General features: G+C 38.4%; 1 protein-coding gene across 1 annotated transcript in view; it reads right to left on the bottom strand.

Moving 5' to 3' along the window:
* Positions 1–18218: 18218 nt before the first annotated feature.
* The window catches only part of Cenpf (centromere protein F), a 50203-nt gene continuing 46954 nt past the window's right edge, over positions 18219–21467 (bottom strand). The window contains exons 16-17 of the mRNA XM_078022804.1: positions 20452–20928; positions 18219–18779 (exon numbers count right to left, since the gene is read on the bottom strand). Coding sequence (XP_077878930.1) covers positions 18538–18779; positions 20452–20928 — 719 coding nt within the window. The 3' untranslated portion in view covers positions 18219–18537. The remainder of the gene's footprint in view (positions 18780–20451; positions 20929–21467) is intronic.

Below are 21467 nucleotides of genomic sequence, written 5' to 3'. Positions count from 1 at the left end.
AACAAATAAGCATAAAAATGAAGCCCAACATCAGTTAGCATTTGGGAACTGCAATTTAAGACAAGAGACACCACCATATACCAGTTAGAATTGCTAAATTCAGAACACTAACAATACTAATGCTGACAGGATAGCCATAGAGATTCTCTTTCATTACTGGTAGGAATGCAAAATGCTACAGCTATTTTGAAAGGTGATGTGGCAGTTTGGTAGCTAAACATAATCTTACCATATGATGCAGTAATTGCTTTCCCAGATATTTATCCAATTGATTTGAAAAGCACGTCCTCATAGAAAACTATCCATGCCTGCTTTTCGAAGCCTGACTAATGGTTTACAAATCAGGAAGGAATCCGTGTCCTTCAATAGTTAAATGGATAAACCACATATTACATCCATACAATAGAGTATTATTCATCAACAAAAAGAAATGAAATTTCAAGCCATAAAAAGCAGGAGCGCGTTAAATGTATATTACTAAGTGAAAGAAGCCAGTCTTTAAAAAGTGATGTGCTGTTGATTCCAATTATATGACTGCTAGGTTTGGATGTGGTTTGTCCCCCAAACATTTCTGTGTTGAAAAAACTGGTCTTTGCTGTGACAATGTGAGAGCTGATGGGTCCTTTAAGCACTGGAGTCTAGTGGGAGGACTTTAGGTCATTGATGGCACTGGCACTCCCCTTAAAAGAGATTAAAGAATTCCCATGGAACCTGAGTTAGTTGTCCCAAGAGAAACTTGTTAAGAGTGAGCCTGACCCCCAAGTCTCTCTTCAGCATCCTATATGACAATGTGATTTCTCATTGAAATTTCTCATTTCATTCATGCTCCCACCATCGTGTTCCCATCCACCAGGAAGCCCTCACCAGAGCGCAGCCAGATATCAGTGTCATGCCCTTGAATTTTCTGTGATCTAAATTAACTTCTTCTCTTTTTAAATGTTGCTTGCCTTAGGTCTTTTATTATAGTAACAAAACCTGGGGGCTGGGGTTGTGGCTCAGTGGTAGAGCACTTGCCTTGCATGCATTGGGCACTGGGTTCTATCCTCAGCACCACATAAATAAAATTTTTTTAAAAAAAGGTATATAAAAAGTGTACAACTACTATAGGCTTCTAGAAAATGCAAAACTATAAACACAATAAAAATATTAGTGGCTCTCAGTAGTTCATGAGTAAGGAGAAGAGATACATAAGTAAAGGACCCAGGATTTTTAGGGCAATAAAACTATTCTTTATCATACTATAGTAGTGGAAACATGATACTGTGTATTTGTCAAAATCTATTGGAATTTATGATACAAAGTATTAACTTTCATGTATATAATTAATTTTTAAAAAGGTTGGGTTTGTGGCTCAGAGGTAGAGTGCTTGCCTAGCATGTGTGAGCCACTGGGTTCAATTCTCAGCACCACATAAAAATAAAATAAAGGTATTGTGACCACCAACAATTAAAAATTAAAGGTTTAAAAAAATCATTTAAGAGGTAAGGGGATTCCGGGAAGGAATACAGCCTATGACAAGAAACCCTATCTTACATACGTATAAATAATCTCAGTGAAGACATGAGGAAAAGGTGCTGACTTTGGAAATGAGTAACTATGGAAATAAGTCAGAGTCTATAAGAGTAAATTTTAAATGAACTACATATGAGAAATGTACTCTAGTTGACACAATTGTGGCCTGTGAGAATATGAGTTAATGATGTCAATACTGCTGCACTGTACTAGAATTGAACAGTTAAGTAAACAAATAATGGCTGATGGAAGTCAGGTTTCTTACTGCTGGAGTGGGAGTTTATAGGCAAGTAAGGAGAGAAGCTATAATAGTGGGGGTATGTCAAACTGGCACAGGAGCCAACTGAAAGAGCTCCCAATGTCCAAAGCTGGAATCATTTAAACAACAACAACAACAAAAAAAAATGGCATTGGATTAGAATCCAAATATAAAATAAACACCCAGAATCCAGACTAATATAAATAAATGATTTGGTGAATTAATATATGGAAAGAAGTGATAAAATTCCCATTCAGAAGAATTCTAAACATTTTATTTAGATACTCTACCTTAGAGGAACAAGTTCAAAACTCCCCATTCTCTAAGTGGGGGCTGAGTCTCGTGAGCTCCTGCAAAGAGCAACCTGTGGCCAAGGTGAGGGAAGTAACTTCAAAATGAAGAAACCAACAACCACTGCCTAAGGTAGGTGGTCAATGGACATTTCTAGAGCAGTCATTAGTCATAATCAGTCCTTCATGGGAGTGATTGATGATGATTACTATCCCTTAATGAGGAAAAGACATGTGACAGGGGAGCCTAGGTAGCCATCAGGTGATGAAGAGCAACATGTACCTCTGAGCATTGAAGTGCTCAAGGGGGAAATTTTGCATTGACCTGAAAATAGCCAACTTCAACCCAGAGCATCTATCCCTAAAATCCCTCTGCACACATGCTGAGCAATGTTGAAAGGAACATTTAAATCAACTCTGCTGCTCCCATGGGGGCTACTCCTCCCCCTGGCGGGCATAACAAAGGGTCAGGTTCATCAGCATCCTGGGGCTGATGATTCTTAAGGCGTCTTTGTGTCTCCATCCTTTGATTTAGAAGTGTCTTGAGAGAGGGACTGACTTACACATTCCCATTCAAAGTCAACCCCTTTATTCCTGAAGATTCTGAGCAGTATCAATTCTCACCTCCTAGAAATAGAGATTTGGGTTTTTGTTGTTGTTTGTTTGGGGGGTTTTGGGTTTTGATTTTTGTTATGTTTATTTGTTTGTTGGTAGTAGCACCAACCCTGATGAGTAGATTATCATGGGGGTGGGGGGATGGTTTTTAGAACGTGTCCCTAATTCAGACACATTTGGTAGAAAAGTAACAAAAGGAAAAACATGCATTAAAGAATTTATTTTTATTAAACTCCAAATACATAAGACAGCCAACATGATCTTCCTCGGTCAAGGTCCAGACAAGCAAAAGAAATCCTTTCTATTATTTAAATACAGTGAACTTCATCTGAAGAACTGCTAAGTCGGTATGGAAATGAGAAGGAGAAAAGAACACAGCATACACAGAGAAGTTGCAACTGCAATAAGCAGCGACCATTTTTAAGGCCAAAGGGAAGAGGTGTAAATTATTAAAACGTAAAAGCCTGGAGCAAGGGCCTCACTGTTGCTGGTTCTCTGAGGGAGCATGAGGAGGCTGAGGCTTGTCGGGAAAGTTGTCAACGGAATCCAGATGCTGCTACTGAAATAAACTGCCACTGTCGAATAAGGAAGAGAGGCTGAAGGCAACACAGACAGGAAGTAAATAGCAAGTGGCTGGTCCCCAAAGTTTTCAGTGACCCTCCAAGCCCTAATTACTGAGAAAGCCAGGAGCCAATCACACAGGACTTCTTCCACAAAGCACGTGCAGAGTAGATGAGAAGCAGAGAGAAAAGAGCTCTTTTGATGGTATTTTATGGCAAACCATTGATGAGAGAGGGAAAGACTTAAAGCAAATAATAAATGTCTAAAAAATAAAAATAAACTTTAAAAGTTACCGGCTTAAACATTTCTCTCCAGAGATCTTAACTGAATTCCTTTAGAAAACCTATTCTTTCGAGATAATGCAGAGACAGAGTCTGTAAGACATTCTCACAAATTCTAAACTCACGAAGAATAGGTTTAGGTTCTACTGTAACTTGTAGAGTCATATGAGATAATCCAATTAAAGGAGAAAAAGATGAAGTGTACACAAACCTGCTGGGCTCCAACTTCCTGACCTTTCTGTGATTAGATCTTTGAACTGTATGCCATCTCTATTTATCTCAATGAAAGATTGAGAACCAGTTGTCCTGGATGGCAAACAAATAGTCACCAAACAAGTGGGAGGAAAATGCTCATCTGGGTAATGACAATAACTCTTTGGATAATAAGAATGGCTCTGTGGATTCCAGGACAGATTAATCACATGGGAATTTTCCATGAGATGTTCACCCAATCCATCAGTTAAAGCCACTGTGGGGAAATATTTGGTTGTTTATTAAGATGTATTGGGTCTGGTCTTTACAAAAACGAGCCCTGGAAAGTAGTTGCTCTCATTACCAGTCCCAGGCTAACGTTTACAAGTTAGTTCATTTCTATCCATCTCCCATCCTTCCTGTACCCTGGCAAAAGAAAGAAGGCAAATGTCATCCCAGCAATAATCATCAATAAATATTTATAGGCTGGACCCTGTATTTGAATGGGAAATATAAAAAATGTAAAATGCTCTATTTTCCCAAAGAGTCTTCAAATTCAGATGAAGAGGTAGGAATATATACATTATTATAGCACATGTTACATTGGGGTGATTAATATGATAACCAAATGAGAAGTCATCAAGTTCATCCCAAGACGAAGCAATCAATCAAGGAGGTAGACAGAAAAAAACTGTACAGAGAAAGTGGAGTCACACTGGGCATTGGAGAATTAAGTAGGACTTGGAAGGAAGGAGTCCAAGGAATGATGAAAATAGATTGGAAGCAGGAATAAGAATAGGTGCCTTAAGGAATAATAAACCATGTAATTTGGTTGAAGTGAATGTTGGTCCCAAGGTATAGTAAAATATAATGTTTTGAGAAATTATTATAACTACAGCAGCTTGAAAAATAAAACTCAATTAACACTAGAGTTTTCTTCTTTTTAGAAAAATCCAAAAGACCATAATTATATTATTGTTTTTCCATTTATAAAAAAAAAATCCACATTCAGACTATATTCCATTTTTTTTCATTCATCACTCAGCTATAGTGAGTTAAAGTTTTCTCCATGAAGGGCCCTGTGCTGGGGATTACCAAATCTGCAAAGAATTTTAAGATATGTTTCATTTGGAAACATTGGATATGAAATTAAGGCAATGCATGATGAATAGAAAATGAGTTACATGGTATTAATGACCATTGTGTTTTGTAGCCTGGAATGGAGGGAGTATGTCTGCTGCTTGAATAACTGTTACCAAATAAGTGTGCATTGATCTTGGACTAAATAAATCAGTATTGTGCCAGAGAGAAGGAGAAAGGAGGAAGAGAAATGCATGAGGTTGGTTGAAGGGAGAAGAACAGGCAAGATGGCAGCGCCCCATGGGATGCAGGAAGACCCAGAAGGAATCTGGGGTAGTAAGCTTAGAATAGGGTGGCATTGGTGAACAATGAAATAAGCAGATGGAGTCAGGATATTTTTTAGAGGACAGAATTAACAGTTTTGGTGATTGATTATAGTCAACATATAAAGCAGAAAGAAAAGCCAAGGATGTCTCCCAGGTTCTTGGCTTAAGACACAGAAAAGATGGAAGTGCCACTCAATTAATTGGAGGAGGATGAAGTGCCATTTATTTAATTGGGGGTGGGGTAATACGATGTCATCTCTTAATGATGGATGATGAGATTACTTATTTTTGTTTTTCTATATTTCTTGAATTTACACTGGTGAACACTCATACAATTAAAAAAAAGTAGAATTCATTATATTTAAAGTTTCAACATGTAGAATGAAAGAACTAAACAAGTTTCTGGGTCATGACTTTGTTGGAATCACGGGTAAATTATTTTACTTCCATGTTTTAAAAAAGTATTTTCTGATTTTTCTACAAGGGATGTGTGTATGGGTATATTTTATAACGAGGAAGAGCAATTTTGTGTTTTGTTGGCTTGCTTTTTTTGGTAGAGAGTCAAAACCGTATGGAGATTGACAACAAATAAGTCATCCTGGTCAGGAACAGATGAGTCATGGGTCCAGGCCAAGGGAAAAGAAAATAAAAGGGAGCAGGATGGAGACCAACAGAGAAGCGGGTCCAAATGTCACATTCAGACAGCCTTGATAGCTGAGCCACCTCCCTGTTGGTATGAGAGCCAATTCCAGAATGATTCTAGCCCTCTGGACTGCGGAGACTAAACTGAGAAGAGATTCTCAGAAAAGGAGAAATGGGGTACACGGAAAATTACCAAGCTCTAGAGGCTAACTTTTCTATGAAATTTGCCTTCCCCACTTCTGGCCTTACTTTCAGATGAATGTTTGACCTCCATGGAGTGGATCTCATGGGTGACCATTGTGGTCATGTGAAGAGTCTAGTTTTCAGCATCACTTCAAGGAATTGTAAACCTTTGTACCAGTGAGGGTTGGTTTTCGTTTTTGTATTTTTCTTACTGACCATCTCTTAGCTCTTCCTGTCCCATTGCCTTCTATAGTATTTCCATTATCGATTACTTATGAAGTGGATATGGTATCTAAGTCAACCAAAATTTTAAAAGTTTCCTGGTTTATTTACCTCAATCATTTTTATTTGAGTTTGGAAACTAGGAACCAGTTAAAGTGGTCATTTGATATAAAAAACAATAAAACAAAAGACTTTTGAAAATGTTTGCCTCTTTCACACTTCAAGTCAGCAATAAACAAAGGACAGAATTGAGAGGAAACCCTGGTAAAGCTGTCTCAATAGGTGACATGGTTAGCCCTTTTTCTCCATGGATGGATGTGTCATAAAAAGTCACCAAGAGAAGAAATGTGTCCTCGGTATCTCTTTCTACAGATAAAAATAATTTTTAGAGTTAGCTTGGGTTTATAAACAATATTTTCTAAATTTGCTTTGACTATTCGGTTGACTTAAAAGATACAGTACTTTGTTTTCCAATGACCATTTCAGAGATTCTTCATCTTGCTTTTTGATCTTCAGTCAAGTGTGACCCTCTAACACCTTGCTGTTAAATTTTTCTCCAAAACCCAGTATTTCTGTCAAGTGGTTCATAGTCTCCAAAATAATTTGACAGCACTCTTACCACTGTTATTTAAAGAGAATACTAAGCAAGAGTTTGGAAATGTCAGTATCTGTCCTCTGATTTTGCCCGGGTTTTCATAAATTGATAATGATTCCAAGTAGGTTGTCCATGTAAAGCAAAGAGGTCTGAGGGAAGAAAGAAGGAGGTATTAAAATTCTGACAGGTTCTAGCTGGGGAAATATTTTTAAATGTTAAAGCTCAAGTCGTGTAAAAGCCACTCATTGCCATGATTGAGAGCTGTGAACAGAGAAGCTCTGGAATGCAGGGGGCGGATGAGTGAGTGTGGGCTTGGGGGAAAATGAAGGAATTGTAGATGCTTGTGGTTCTGACAGTGGACTCACATATGGGTTCCTTACACACACACACACACACACACACACACACACACACACACACACCCCTTCAGCTTCATCTAGGACTATCCTGTGGTTTTGAAGGCAGAGCAGAGGGAGGCACTGTTACATGGAACTTAAGACCCGGTTCCCTTGCTGTCCATCAGTGCCATGAAAGGGAAAAAAAAAAAGGTGAAAATTACTCATATTAACAGACGCCACAAGCTCTACATATTTTTTACATTTATTTTTTAGTTGTAGGTGGATACAATACCTTTATTTTATTTTTATGTGGTGCTGAGGACCAAACCCAGAGCCTCACACATGCTAGGTAAGCACTCTTTCCTCTGTGCCACAACCAGCCCTATAGTTTTTAAAAAAACACCATTCTGGGCTCCTGGAATGTCAGTTCTGGAACATAGTAGGCTGTGTAGAGAAAATCATTTCCCTCTGGATCTCAATTTCTTCACCTTCAAAGTGATAAAGTAAACTTAGATCCTTAAACCATATTGTTATAATAAAAGTTATAGACACCCCAAAAGTCATCTAATTTTGGATCTTTGGTGACTGTAACTTAAATTATGTGATGTTTAAGGAGATTACAATTCACGGAGTAATGAGTCACTTTAAAGATTTGAATCAAGAGCTAGATGCAATGGTGATTGCCTATAATCCCAGCTACTCAGGAGGCTGAGGCAGAAGGATCATGCGTTTCAGGCCAGGCTGGACAACTTAATGACATTGTCTCAAAACAAAATTTTTATTTAAAAAGAGCTGTGGGTATAACTCCGTGGTAGAGCACTTGCCTAGTATGTGGAAGGCCCTGGATTCAATCACCAGTACCACCAAAAAAAAAAAAAAAAAAAATTATAAACTTTTTTTCGTGAATTCCTCTATGTAATTCAGTTCATTTCAAGGCTAAAATTGGGTTTCAGACAGGTTCCCCCGTACATTGGTTGTTTTCAGTGACCTCAGGAAAGGAGGGTTGTTAAGTAACTGGGTTTCACTCTATAGCCTACCAGACTCAAGAAAGTGTAGACAGAGTATATGCTGACTGACCCGTCTGAAAACAGGCTTTGCAACTGTTATCAGGAAACTTATGAGTGAAATAACAGAATCTTCCACTGAAAGATGCTTTACACACACCTGTAATCCCAGTGGCTCAGGAGGCTGAGGCAGAAGGATCAAAAGTTCAAAGCTAGTCTCAGCAATTTACTGAGTCCCTAAGCAGCTTAGCAAGACCCTGTCTCAAATTTTTAAAAAATCAAAAAAGGGCTGGGGATGCAGCTCAGTGGTTGTACCTCCAGGTTCAATCCTCAGTACCAAAAATAAGTTAAATAAAATATAATTTTAAGTTTTCTAACATGACAAGAAGTCCCAAGTTGGATCAGAAGTTTAACAAAAGTTATCAAGGACCCGGTGGCTTTCCATCTTTCTGATTTGGCAGCCTCAGTGTGTTGGAAATACCTCATTTTGGGTCTCAAAGTTGGTTATTCCAGGGTGGTCACTATAACCAATCACCATCAAAAGAGAATGGGGTGACTGAAATTGACTAATCCTAATTATTCTTCCTTCCTTGGTGATGGGTCTGTACTCAACCAGCAAATTGCTGCCCAACATCTGAATAAAAGTGAGGGTCTTGTGACAAGAAAGTAAAAGTGGCAGTTAGATAGGCAATCACCATCTCTGCCACACCAACTATGTTCTGTCTATAGACAATTAAAACATGGCTAAACTTGGTTTAAATAATCTCTCTTCATTAACTACAATCTATGCCACATTTGGGCAATCAGTGTGAGACTTCCAAATCAACAAATTCTCTTCTTAAATGAGTATATGACAAACTCAAGGCGGGGGGAGAAAATCTAATTTTGTTAGACATATTGGAACAAGATTTAGGATGCCAATTTGGGTCTCTGGCTTTCATAACACCAGATAGGTAGGTGGAATTTGCAGTAAATCTTCTCAATGAGAATTTGTTTCGAATTCTAGGAATGATGGGTATCCTCCATTTATTAGTCCTGCCATGCAAATAGGTTATATGCAAATCCAGGAACATCTGGTATGTTCACAAGGAAAGAGCCTCTGATGGTTTCATACATGCAGTCTCGAAACTCTAAAAACACGAGTTGGGTAGAGCCAAGAGGTAGTTCACTTGTCACCAAGTCTTGGCCATTTCAGGAGGAACATGGTCCCCACACTTATGGTGCTCGTTAACAAATCTGAACAATGATACTTCTCTCTTTCCCCACATGTCCAAGGCAAATCGCCACCAGGCCACTGTATAGGCATCCACATAGGCTGTACATAAACATCACAGAGGGAACAAATCATTGTGGGCCAATGCAGGACACCTTCATGACCCTCAACTGGCCTAAGTCCAGGAAGATGGCCACTAAAACAACAAACAGATGGTAACCAGGACAAATAACCCCCTCCTGTGGACTGCCCAAGGAGTCAAGGTCTAGCAGGAGGGAGTGGGCACACAGCCAGCAAACGCTGTTAGATAACACAGCTGTGATTTCAATACCAAAGGGATCTGTTCACATTTCAAACTCGGGAATATCCCAATTTCACTAGAAAGTGCATAGCTGGGAAATTTTCCCACCCCTTTGCATAAGAAGCACTAGAGAAAACAGATATAAAACTCCCTGTTCTGATAACAGGACAATCTCAACTAGAAATTTGGATGGCAAACTCCCCACTATAGCAAAAAGAGTAAATGAAGTAAAGTGCATTTTTCTTGAGTGGAGCTGTCTTGGTCCCTAACAGAAGGAAATTTTCCATTGGGTTCAGAATGGAATTCTAAAAGAAACCTGACAGGCTGGTGGTCAGCCTCTTAGCTGACAGAGAGGCATATGGTTATCTATGAAGATCTTTGGACTGGGAGGTCAAGACTACAACCCTCAGTTGTGTTTTGACACAAACTTAACCTGTTTGGGTCTTTTCTTGAATGGTAATATAGCGCTCACTTTGCAAGATGACTTAATATCAAAGAGATAAAGCATTTAAAACCATAAGGATTTGGTTTGGCAAATATGGTGGTTTTTTTTACACATTATCCTCTGATCATCATCAAGATGCCCTAGAGGAGAAAGGAATACAGTAATCTATTCAACTGCTAATCCTTGAATTAAAGGGACAGGGGCTGGTGGGAATTTTGTGGGCTGGAACTCAAGTCTGCAAGTGAGCAGAAAATGTACAAAGCTTGGGGATATGTGTGCTTCCTTGTGATTTTCTAAAACATCAATAGAACCATTTAAATTTACACACACAAACATACCAACATTATCCAGCTGCCTTTGCCTGCAGCATCAAAACCAACATAAAGCCACCACTTTTCCTTTCAGACTGGAAACAGCTGCTATCCCAGACAGGAGCCTGCATCCCCTTGTCTCTGTCCTGAGACCACTAGACACTTCCTGTCTGTTAGCACAGAAGCAGAAGAGTGGGAAACACTGGAAAAATAGTTAAAGGATAGGAAAATAAGTTTTGGACAATCTCTTTCTTAAAATGTTTTTGTAGAGAAAAGAAATGCTATGAGTGGAGGTTTTGTATAGTTTGAAACGAACCTAATTGCCATTTTGACATGTTATGAGCTAAGTTGTCTTTCTGGGCTTGAACTTAAGAACAGTTTGTTATGTTGTTTTTATAAGGAAATGTAGTCTGAGTTGCAAATAACCAATTTATATTCAAACTTCAGGTGCACAAAAACAAGTCAATTTTGTAAGCAAAATTGCAGTAATTGTTTTCTTTGGGCATTTTTAATGAGCCAAACAGACAAAAACAAAAAACAGTGTATGGTTCATTTGCATGATCAGCAATAGGATTATATGTACAAATCTAAGGTAATTAAATTTTATTTGCAAAAAAAGCATTAGCATTATTGAGATGAAAATTTTATAGGAAAACAATATGAAACTAATGCTTTATGTAAGATGAACAAGTTTATCTAACAGTTTTAAGTTGAAATATTTTTTTAAATTGTCCATGCAATTAACTGCATATATAGTATGACCAACATTTTATGAAGTGCAATATCATAAGAATAGCTAAGTACTATCCAATCAACTTAATCATCAAAAGGATTCCAAAAGGTGTGATTGCAACTTCACCAATGAGTTTAAAAAGGCACACAATGTAATTTGTTCAAAGTCGTATGGAATCCCAAGTTTTCCCACACCTTTCACTTGTAATGTCAATATTATACTAAACTTTTATAATCAAAGCCTTGCAAATATTTAGATTTTACATATTTCCAAAAGACTCTTTTTAAAAAATTTACCTTTATTTAAGTACAATACTTTACTAAGTAATAATGAAGTGACTAGTTACAATTTGGGGGGTTAAAATATATAGCTAGTCTCATGTTTTGAAAATTCAATATAAGGTAGCACAAGTTAGATGCAATCATCCTAGACTTAGAGATGTCTCCATCACACATAGACAGTAGAAAAGCTACTTATGTAACCTGAACATCTACTATCAGAATTATCCAGGAACAGCTTGCCTCTAGAGTCCCAGAATGACAAATGAAAGGGGTTGAAACTCATCTTGGCTGCTTTTGAGTAAATACTTCAACTCTTATATTGATGATCCCCACTTTGCAAGGTTGTTGGCAAAATACATTGTAATTATTAAACATGTTCTACCCAAATTCTAAGCATCACTTAATCTCAGCCTACACATTGGAGAGTTGTCTGTTTCACAAAGGTATAAGTTTTGAGCAAACCTGTGAAAACACCTTGTGAAACATAGAACTTCCCACACAGCATTCATGCGTTGGGCCATAGTTCAGGTTGAGAAGTGGCAGTAGATACACAACGCCTGGGGATTGACACAAGCCATAGGTCCCCGGGATTCTTAGCCAGTGAACTTGGCATAAAGCCTGTTCCCCAAAAGGAAGGCAGCTTATCCCAATAGAAATGGGAGACAGCAACACTCAAGTATCAGCTGGCAGGTACCAATTTCAAGCAGTATCCTCTTCAAAAAATAATTGCAACTCCCACTCAACCACAAAAGAACTATGAAAACATGTTAGTGATGAGCTCAGCTTCTATCAGTGGTGCAATAAAATCTATGCCCTGCAAGAATGGATCAGTTGGTCTTCCACTTCAATTTCTTTCATGATGTATTGCCAGAGTCCAAATCTTTGGAACAACTTTGAAGTTCTAAAATAACGATCCATTTGCTGAATCACGCTTCAGAGTAGTAAGAAGCCCTTTGCAGATTCAAGCCAGTAGGAAAGTGAAGCAGGTGTCCCCTCCCAGTTAGGGAATAAGTGCCCTGACCTCTTTCCAGGCTCAAATATCCAAAAAAAAAATTGACAGTTCAAATTAAACAAATAAATTGAAGTCCAATGAGAAAAAGTACAAATTTTAAAGGTGTGTGAGGTAGCACTTAAGGAATCAGGCTACATTTAAATGAAAGGTTTAATTCCATTCTTACTGAAGATGCCATTTCTTTGTACTCCTGAAAACTGCCAATAACACAAAGAGCCATTTCAGTTCCAGTAGAATGTTCAAGGAAAAAGTATCAATTTCAACCAAGACCCTCATTGTACAAATGATTATCAGATTCCCAGACTTCTGAACTTGGTCTATTTCACCGTGTTTTGTCAGCTAGGATCTTATTGGTGATTCAACCAGTTTATAAAGTACTTGAGAGCCGGGCTGTAACCCATACATAGATCAGCTCTCAGTACAAGACATATTACCAGCTCAAGGAAAACATAATACTGAATGACCAACCCACTGTTTATTTCTAAAATTCTGAACAATTCTCTATGATTACAAAAATGAAGATGGTAGCTAAGGCAGGTACTTCTAGGGGCAAGCTCCTTAAGGGCAAGAGTTGCTGCCCCTTTAAATGACTGCTAATTTTTCAAGCTGTATTTCAGATAAGGCCCACTAGAGAAGACAGGAATTGATAAAAATCACCTAAAGTGACACAGCCCCTCTTCTACGTGACCTAAAGCAAACTTTGCCCATTATAATGCTAAATTTTCCACCTAGGAGACCTTCCTGAAGTCTGCCATTTTTGAACATGTCATGTATAAAGAAGCATGACCTGGAACTGAGCATGCTCAGGAATGTATCTTTTTCTCTCCCGGTTGTGCTTATGTGCTTTGCACTCACCAAGGGGCAAACCTATTACTGTCAGTAACAGAAGTATTTGTGCAACAAAATCAGGAGCTCCAGCAAACTTAAGAAAAGATGAAGATGCTTTCAAGGACCCAAGAAGCTGCCCAGCAGGGTATATGGAGTGGAATCCTCCAGCCACTAGAGACAGCCAGTAAAGCTGATGGCCTGATCCCAGCAATGTTTATTCAGGGATGTGCCCTTGAGCACATGGCAACCTTGGGATGATTTATGATAAGGATTTTGTACCCGGCCACAACCCTGAGCAACTGAAGAAACAAGAGGAAAGTAGGCTATCACTTTCAGTACATGAATACTAAGTCGCTTAATATGGCTGAAGCATTATCCAACCATAGAAGTCAGTTTGCAAAGGGCAATTTTAAAATATAAAATGATGTTTTTGTCAAGGATTGACCATCAATCTGAACCAAAAGCCAAGAATAAATTATCTTTTACTAACTCATGTCCTGAAAAACTTTTTTCCCCTGATTCAAGGACATAAAGGCTTATTGAAATCTTTTTAATTTGAAATGGCTTGTAATACATGCATATTTTCAAAACACTCTCATCAATAAATGGAGCTGGAAAATGTCATACACTTGCATCCTTGCTAATGTAATTTAGCTAGCCTCATGCCTAGCACATATATCCAATGTGCTAGGCATGAGGCTGGACATATTTTCATTCAATCTTTATGACTTGCATTGTAAATCATATCTTTTCATATACCTGAATATGTTCACTGAACATACTTGTATCGTGTGCTCAAAGATCTATATCATTTTCCCAAATATTTTACTTTCATAAGAGGCTGTTGTACTTAACAAGTAATAATGGCCAACATTCATAATACCTTTATATTTAGGAATGACTCACTTTTAAAAACACGAAAGTAATTTTTTTTAATCAGAGGGAGAAAAGGCCATATTTTAATACAAAACCAGATGTGACATTGCATACCAAAGAACTATAAAGGTCTTTAAGATGAAGAAAGCACAATGACAGAAATCATGATACAGTACACCTCTAAGGAGCCTACAACAGACTAAGAAATAAACACACATACCTCCCCAGTACCCCCCACACATGTATGTACAGGCTGTATGAGCAATGATTTTTAAAACACATTGGAAGAACAGGATGAACATACCCACGTGTGCAAATGTACATGTTTTCCTTAGAAACATAGCATGGTTTTCTTTCATTTTACTAAGCTTACAGAAATTCAATCTAGAATTATTTCATGCCTAACACATGTAAAGGAAAGAGTATAAAGCAAAATTTTGCATTTTCCTGGAGTTGTTGATTGCATTTTTTTTGGGGGGGGGAGGTGGTTAAAATCTACATACAAATAGAGGTTGTTACTTGCTTGCTATTTACTTTTAACAGATTACCAAAATGCTTTATACAGCACTATTTACATTACAATAGATATATTACACCAGCAATGGTGGCCAGGGGATCAGTGCTTCCAAACTTCTCCAGTACTTACATGTGGAGATCTACAGAGGACAATATATCCAGAAGATAAGGAATGGTTTGCTCCCCACTGACAAAGTGCTCCCTGACCAAAGAAAAGTCCTTATAGGCAGTATCTTCTGGTCAGCCACAGTCATTATCAAGGAGTCCAAACCCTTGAGGCTCTTCACTGGACCTTGCAGTTCTCACTACTCCTGGGCTCAGTGCAGCACCTGGGCTTGGGCAGGACGGCCTCGAGTGGCTCTCAGGCCCTCTCTGGGGTTGACAGCTGAACTTCTCTCAGGAAGATGATTGACAGACAGAGATTTCGTGGTGGACTCTTGGAAGGCAGAGCCTGAACCGCCTTGGCTCTGTTGAGCACCTTGACCTGCAACACACACTCTGTCAGAGACTAAAATCATAATCACGTGTATATAACATGAAAATACAGCACTATGTCACCAAGCTCATAAGTTGTATACAATTTTAATATATTCTTCCTTGAGAACAGGCTTCACCTAACAGAGGAGTTAGAACATCAGACATGAACTCACAACAAGTCATCTAACTTCCCTGGACACCTCTGATGGCCAAGCTTGTTCCCAAGAAAGAATTTAAACTCTTAGAAGGCAAAGACTATCTTTCTTACTTCTGTATCTCCACTGCCAACAATATGCTCCATTACTTGGTAAATGTTTATTATATTCCTAAGTGAGAACCAAAATCTGCCTCCATTTGTCCCAACTGAACCTCTGTTGTCATTTAAAATAAGTATAATCCAAATGAGTAATACTAACCTCATAGGTAGGAGCTCTATTTACAACATTTAGAAGACCCAGGACCTATTCTTCATATAAAGATATTTTAGTTGGGCTCTTTATGTTGTTGTTTGTCTCACCACTAGATTTGAATTACAGCCGCAGGGCAGCTATCAGATGCCCTCTATAAGGCCCTGGCTTTCAAGAGAAGGAGGTATCCAAAAAAACTGAGTCAAGATTTGAGACTTACCTAGTAGTGAAAAAAAATACAGAGTCAGAAAACAAAGAGCAAGACAAATGAAGTATAGAAAAGCTTCAACTCAGTTAAAGGCAAAAGTTGAAGCAACAAGTAAGGAGATCTTTAAAAGAAAAAGAGAAAGCCAACAGGTGGTCAGCACAGATGTTGGAAAATCATGATGTGACAAACGTTCCCTGAGTGAATGACTTCCAGGGACCCCCTTCTGAAGCAAGAAGAAAAGAGAATGGAAATTATTTTCCCCTTTATATTCTTTCCATAGGAAGTATGTAACTTTAAAAGGCAGTTAAATACTTTTCATTATGGAAAACAGTGAATCTGGCCAACAATTCAAACCCTGGAAAGCTTACTTCTATCTCAGATCATGTGCAGCAATGAAGGACCAGGACTAAGTGGAAAATTACCATCCATGAAAAGCTGAAGGAAAAGAACAAGGTTTTATTGATATTATCTTAAAAGAGAGAGAGAGAGAGAGAGAGAGAGAGAGAAATATCAAAGCAAGTGTTTCCCTTGAATGCATCAAAATATAGGAATGTCAAATCTTTTCTACCTAAGAGAGAAAATGCATAAGAAATAATAAATTGAGTCAGTAAAGCTTTTTCTTAATCCCAATTAAATGCCTAAAGTGCACTCCTTGACTTCTGCTCTCCAGACCCTATTTCTCTGATACTCAATCGAAGAAGCTATATTCTGTGATTAGAGTTTAAACTAGGGATTTGAACCTCACATTGGTTAGTTAACCCTAGAATAGTCCATGAACAGATGAAGTCAAATTTACCAAGTATTTAGTCTATTAAGATATTGTATCCATATCCCAATCATCTTACCAGTGAAGGCAGCCACAGTGGGGAGAGAGTGACAATGTGCATGTCTCAGTGAAAACAAACTTCACTGGCAGAAAACTATGCAAGGTTCCCATTGAAACACAGACAGAACCACCACTATCCGTGATGGGCTTATAACATAAGGCTGGTCCTCTGGCACTGAATGCCAAGTCCACGGTCAGATTAAGTCCACGGTCAGATTAAGTCTACCATCACTGGCTTCCTTATCCCCAGCAAACTGGGAGCTCCTGGATTTATTCATCCCCAATAAAGATTGGGGATTCATACATAATCTGCATTTCATCCATTTTCCCCCTTTGAACTTATCAGATGTCACTCAATGTGAGAGAGAACTCTCTCTCTCAAAACTCAGCCAGTCACCTTAGGGGAAAGCTCATAATCCTGGGTGTCTAAGCAAGTGATTTTGAAGGAATACCTTCTTCTAGATTTTCAAAACTAAACAATAAAATATGATTAACAGATTGAAGCAAATTTACAGGGCAACTCAGAAAATACGGGATTAAATTGAAAATTACTAGGCTAAGTTTTAAAAAGGCTGAATTTAATCATGAAGCCTCCTATACACTCCTCTCAAGAGGACCCCCCACCATTCATCTCCAAAGTGCACAACATTGCTTAGCAATTCATGACTACTGGTGCCTACTGAACTGCATAGCTAATGCACAGAACACAAATCTGCAGGAAACCATGGTTACTGCTCTGGAGCAGCAGGCTCAACAATAGTGTAGAAAGCGGGCCCCCTAGTGTGCAAAGAGCTTTTTCTTAGATAATAAATCTGAACACCACATGCGAACAGCTTTTACCATCAATTCCTCATGAAAGAAGGGGGAACAGCAACACAAGCTGATTTCAAAGATGATTTCCTAAAATACCTTTATAAACATCTATTACTTTGGTCACTTCAAGACAACATTCACAGCTCCATTCATTCAACAAATATTTGCTCACTGTCAGGCTTCTCATTAGACATGAAGACACAGGTAAACCCCAGACATAATCAGCTACCTACTCACTCTGCAAATAAGACAGACATTGAGCAAGAACAAGAAAGGCAACTGCCTTAAGATAATAGAAGTACAGAGGACTAGCGAAGTGCCGTAGTATTCTGTTTCAAGGAAGGGCTAAATACTTCATTTGCTCTCCATAAGTATCAAACAGGAATGGATATTGGTTTCTACTGGGAGTAAGGGTGGCTCTTAGTCAACTCTCCAGGAAATGACAGTCTATACCAAGAACCCAAACCTGACTCCTCCTGACTCTGTGTACAGAAACAGCAGCTATTGGAATATGTAGTATTAGGAATAAAGATCTGTTAAGCAGGAGCTGGGTGTTGTGGCTCAGAGGTAGAGCACTCACCTAGCACATGCAAGGCCCTGGGTTCGATCCTCAGCAACACATAAAAATAAATAAAAATAAAGGTATTATGTCCAAGTACAACTAAAAAATAAATATTAAAAAAAGATCTGTTAAGTAAATATTCTCTATACTTCAAATACATTTTCTGGGCTGCTTATAAGCTACTTTCAGAAATACAGAGGTCTCAAACATTCTGCCCTATCCTCAACAATCACAACAGAGAAATACATAAACAGCTCTTTTCTTTGGATAGCTACTGAAATAGTGCTTTCTTCAGAAAATAAAGCCATAAACAGTAAGTAGCTGGGGGCAGATGAGTGAGAATAAAAAGTCTGAAACAAACAATAAGCAATACGCATGGCCAGAAACAAAACTTGTATTTGAATCCCTTAACAGTCATGCTTCAAACTTTCCTACAAGTCCACCGAGGTTTCACACAACAATGTCATTTCTCAGCAAACTATTTGTAAGTGGTCGGTTGGGTGGAGAATGAGATCATGCTGCAGGACACTGTAATGCTTATCCTAGGGCTTGCTCACTGCTGACTTATCTATACCGCATTAGAAAGAAAGAAGGTCAGACTTAAAAGGATGCAGAGTCCAACCCTGGCTCAGATAGCACTGCAGTTTCTGAATAGAAGATAGGAGATGGATGGATGTTCACAATAGTTTACCTTTTGTGATCTGCTGCCACCAGCTGTTGGTTTGGAGGATTCTGCAAGGTTTTCTTTGCCCGAAGTTAAGGGTGACAGGGCTAACTTCTGTGCAGCAAGGCGAGGACTGGTCCTAGTAGCCATTGTTGTTCTCCGAAGGACATATGGGCTAATCTTTCCTGTTGGGATGTCAGCAAACCCTAAGACAAAAAAAGGTGACTGTCAACACTGCTAGGTCCAATACTATATAGGCTTCAAATAACATTTATTAGGCAAAGTTTTAACAAAGATAAAGGTCCAAAACTATTTTCTCTCAGTCACAGAGACAATGTAGTAAATTTAATAGTTATTCTAGGAGTTATCAAATTGAATGAATAATTTATATGTTATCTTTTATTAGAAACATAAAAAACTGCAATGGAAAAAAGGGGGAAAATAGCATTACACAGAAAAAAAAATTCTGCTTCTTCTTTTAAGATCTGAAGAACACTAACAGGCCTCATTTAAAAATATGAATTGGAGAAAAAAAAGAGGGGAATGTAAAATGGTAACAGCAGCTTTAGGCAGCCACTCCCATGCAGGACTAGGTAGGACAGACTAGCCTTCCAGACAAGGACTTCACACTCCCTAGGGGTATCTCCTTCTAGAGAAGGAAATGACATGACCTTCATGACTAAGAGAGGAGATCAATCCCAAGGACAATAAAATCATGTCACACTCCACAAGGACCTTCAGGGCTAACTAAGCAGTGATCATTTCTAAGCCTTTACAAATAAAAATCTCCTATCAAAAAGAGATAGCTAAGGCTGAGGATGTAACTCAAGCGGTAGTGTGCTCGCCTGGTATGCACCGGGCACTGGGTTCAATCCTTAGCACCACATAAAAAATTAAAAAAATAAAGATGTTGTGTCCACTGAAAACTAAAAAGTAAATATTAAAAAATTCTCTCTCTCTCTCTCTCTCTCTAAAAAAAAAGAGAGAGAGAGATAGCTACCTATATAGTGGCTAGTTATTCAGAACAATGTTTCTCAAACCATCTATGGCAAAGAATGCATCCTGATTTTTGTGGGGGTAGGAAGAGATGAGGCAAAATGTCAATCTGCTGTGGAGTAATATTTTTGTATAATAAGACTGAATCAGGGCTGGGGATATAGCTCAGTTGGTGGAGTGCTTGCCTCAAATGCACAGAGCCCTGGGTTCAATTCCCAGAACCACCAAAAAAATAGAAAAAAGTCTATGTGCTTTGACGTTACAGCAATTATCACATTGCTATGAAAATTTCCAAACTCTTACTTTCAATTTCTGAACCTTTCTTTGTCATGAACTAGTAATGGGCAGTTTGTAGACCAGCCCCAGGTACCTGAGCCACACTTGGTTCTTTTGAAAAAAAAAAAAAAAAGTGTTGAGTGGTTTCAGGCAGGGTAGTCAACCTCACCAGGTCCTCTGTCCAGCTTGTATACTATCTGAGTTGGACCCGACTCAAGAAAAGAAAGCTTGAGGGGTCCTTGATTTGTAGATATGTCTGCAAAGAAATATCAAATTCTAAAAAGGATTTTGACAGTCATTTTTCAAATCAACCAGTTCTTTAGGTAGTATGCCATGAGTAATGAATCCTACTCATTCCCTCATGACGGAAAGGAAGATATATATCTTATCAATTCAAAAGTGGTTTCTAGAGGCCAGTTAGGATTGTTGCACAATAATCTAATACCTCTAACTTTTTTACATGTGAATTTTTCAAAACAACACATATAATTTTAGTTATTTTGTTGATGGTGTTGTTTTATTTGTTTTAATTTTGGTTCTAGAGACTGCAAAAGCTAAGCATGCACTCATCGCCCAGCTACAATTTTGTTTTAAAATTATGCGTACCTTTCTTCACAACCTCAGGGAGTCCCTCTGGCTCATATTCAGTCTCTTCTTCATCCTCAGCAGGTTGAACCCCACTTTTGCTGGTTTTTCTAATTTTTTTAGGAAACATCTCTGGGGTGGAAGGTGTTAGTCCTCCACCATTCTCCCAAATCCCACTGGACCTTTCCCTCTTGCCTGAAGCTTTATTTTGACCAGATGATGACTTCTTTTCTCTAACAGAAGAGGCTGGAGATGGTCCTGGAACTGGTGAAGTTAGCAAAGGAGAACTTCTGAGATCACGTTTAGATTGCTGTAAACTCAGACTAGCAACTTGTGTTTCTAACATCTCTTTTGCTTTCTCCAGATTTTCATGGCTTATGAGCAGGGAACAGTACTTATCCAAATATTCATCTGCCTCCTTGGTTTTTTCTTCAAGAGTTTCTTTTAGCTCTTTGAGCTCAGTCATTAATTCATCCACTTTAGCTTCCACAACATTGCCTGTCCAAAATAAAATGATATATTATAGTAATTTGATGCTGACCCAGACACATTGGGCATTAAGAAACAGCAAATAATTTTAGGCCTGTTCTTTGAATTTTTTAGAGGATTTATGGAGATTCATCTATTCATGTTCTAAGAGTTCAAACAACTTCTATTTTGGGAAGAATCTACTTATTCTAGCAGAATTTTAGCATGCTCTTATTGGAATAGCTTAAATAAAAGTCACCAAAATCTGAAACTCCTATTTCAGCCACCCTATTAAAACTTCCTTGTAAAACTAATTACATGAGTGCTTACATGAAAAATGGCTTTTTCCTCACCCATTCTTTCCAACATAAGTGAATAAACATAAGTCTCTATTGTATGGCTTTGAAAAAGTATAGGGGACCAGTGAATAGGAAAGTCCAAAAAGGCTCTGAAACCATTTAGAGGTAATATAGGGCCTGGTGGACAGGAGTTTGGGGGCACTATAAATCTCCCTGAAATTCCAACCTACTCCTACCCAGAGCACTTCCGACAGGGGAGAGTGCTGTGTG

The sequence above is a fragment of the Ictidomys tridecemlineatus genome, chromosome 10 (assembly GCF_052094955.1).
Source record: "Ictidomys tridecemlineatus isolate mIctTri1 chromosome 10, mIctTri1.hap1, whole genome shotgun sequence".
Lineage (NCBI taxonomy): Eukaryota > Metazoa > Chordata > Mammalia > Rodentia > Sciuridae > Ictidomys > Ictidomys tridecemlineatus.
This window is presented reverse-complemented; position numbering and strand designations above follow the sequence as displayed.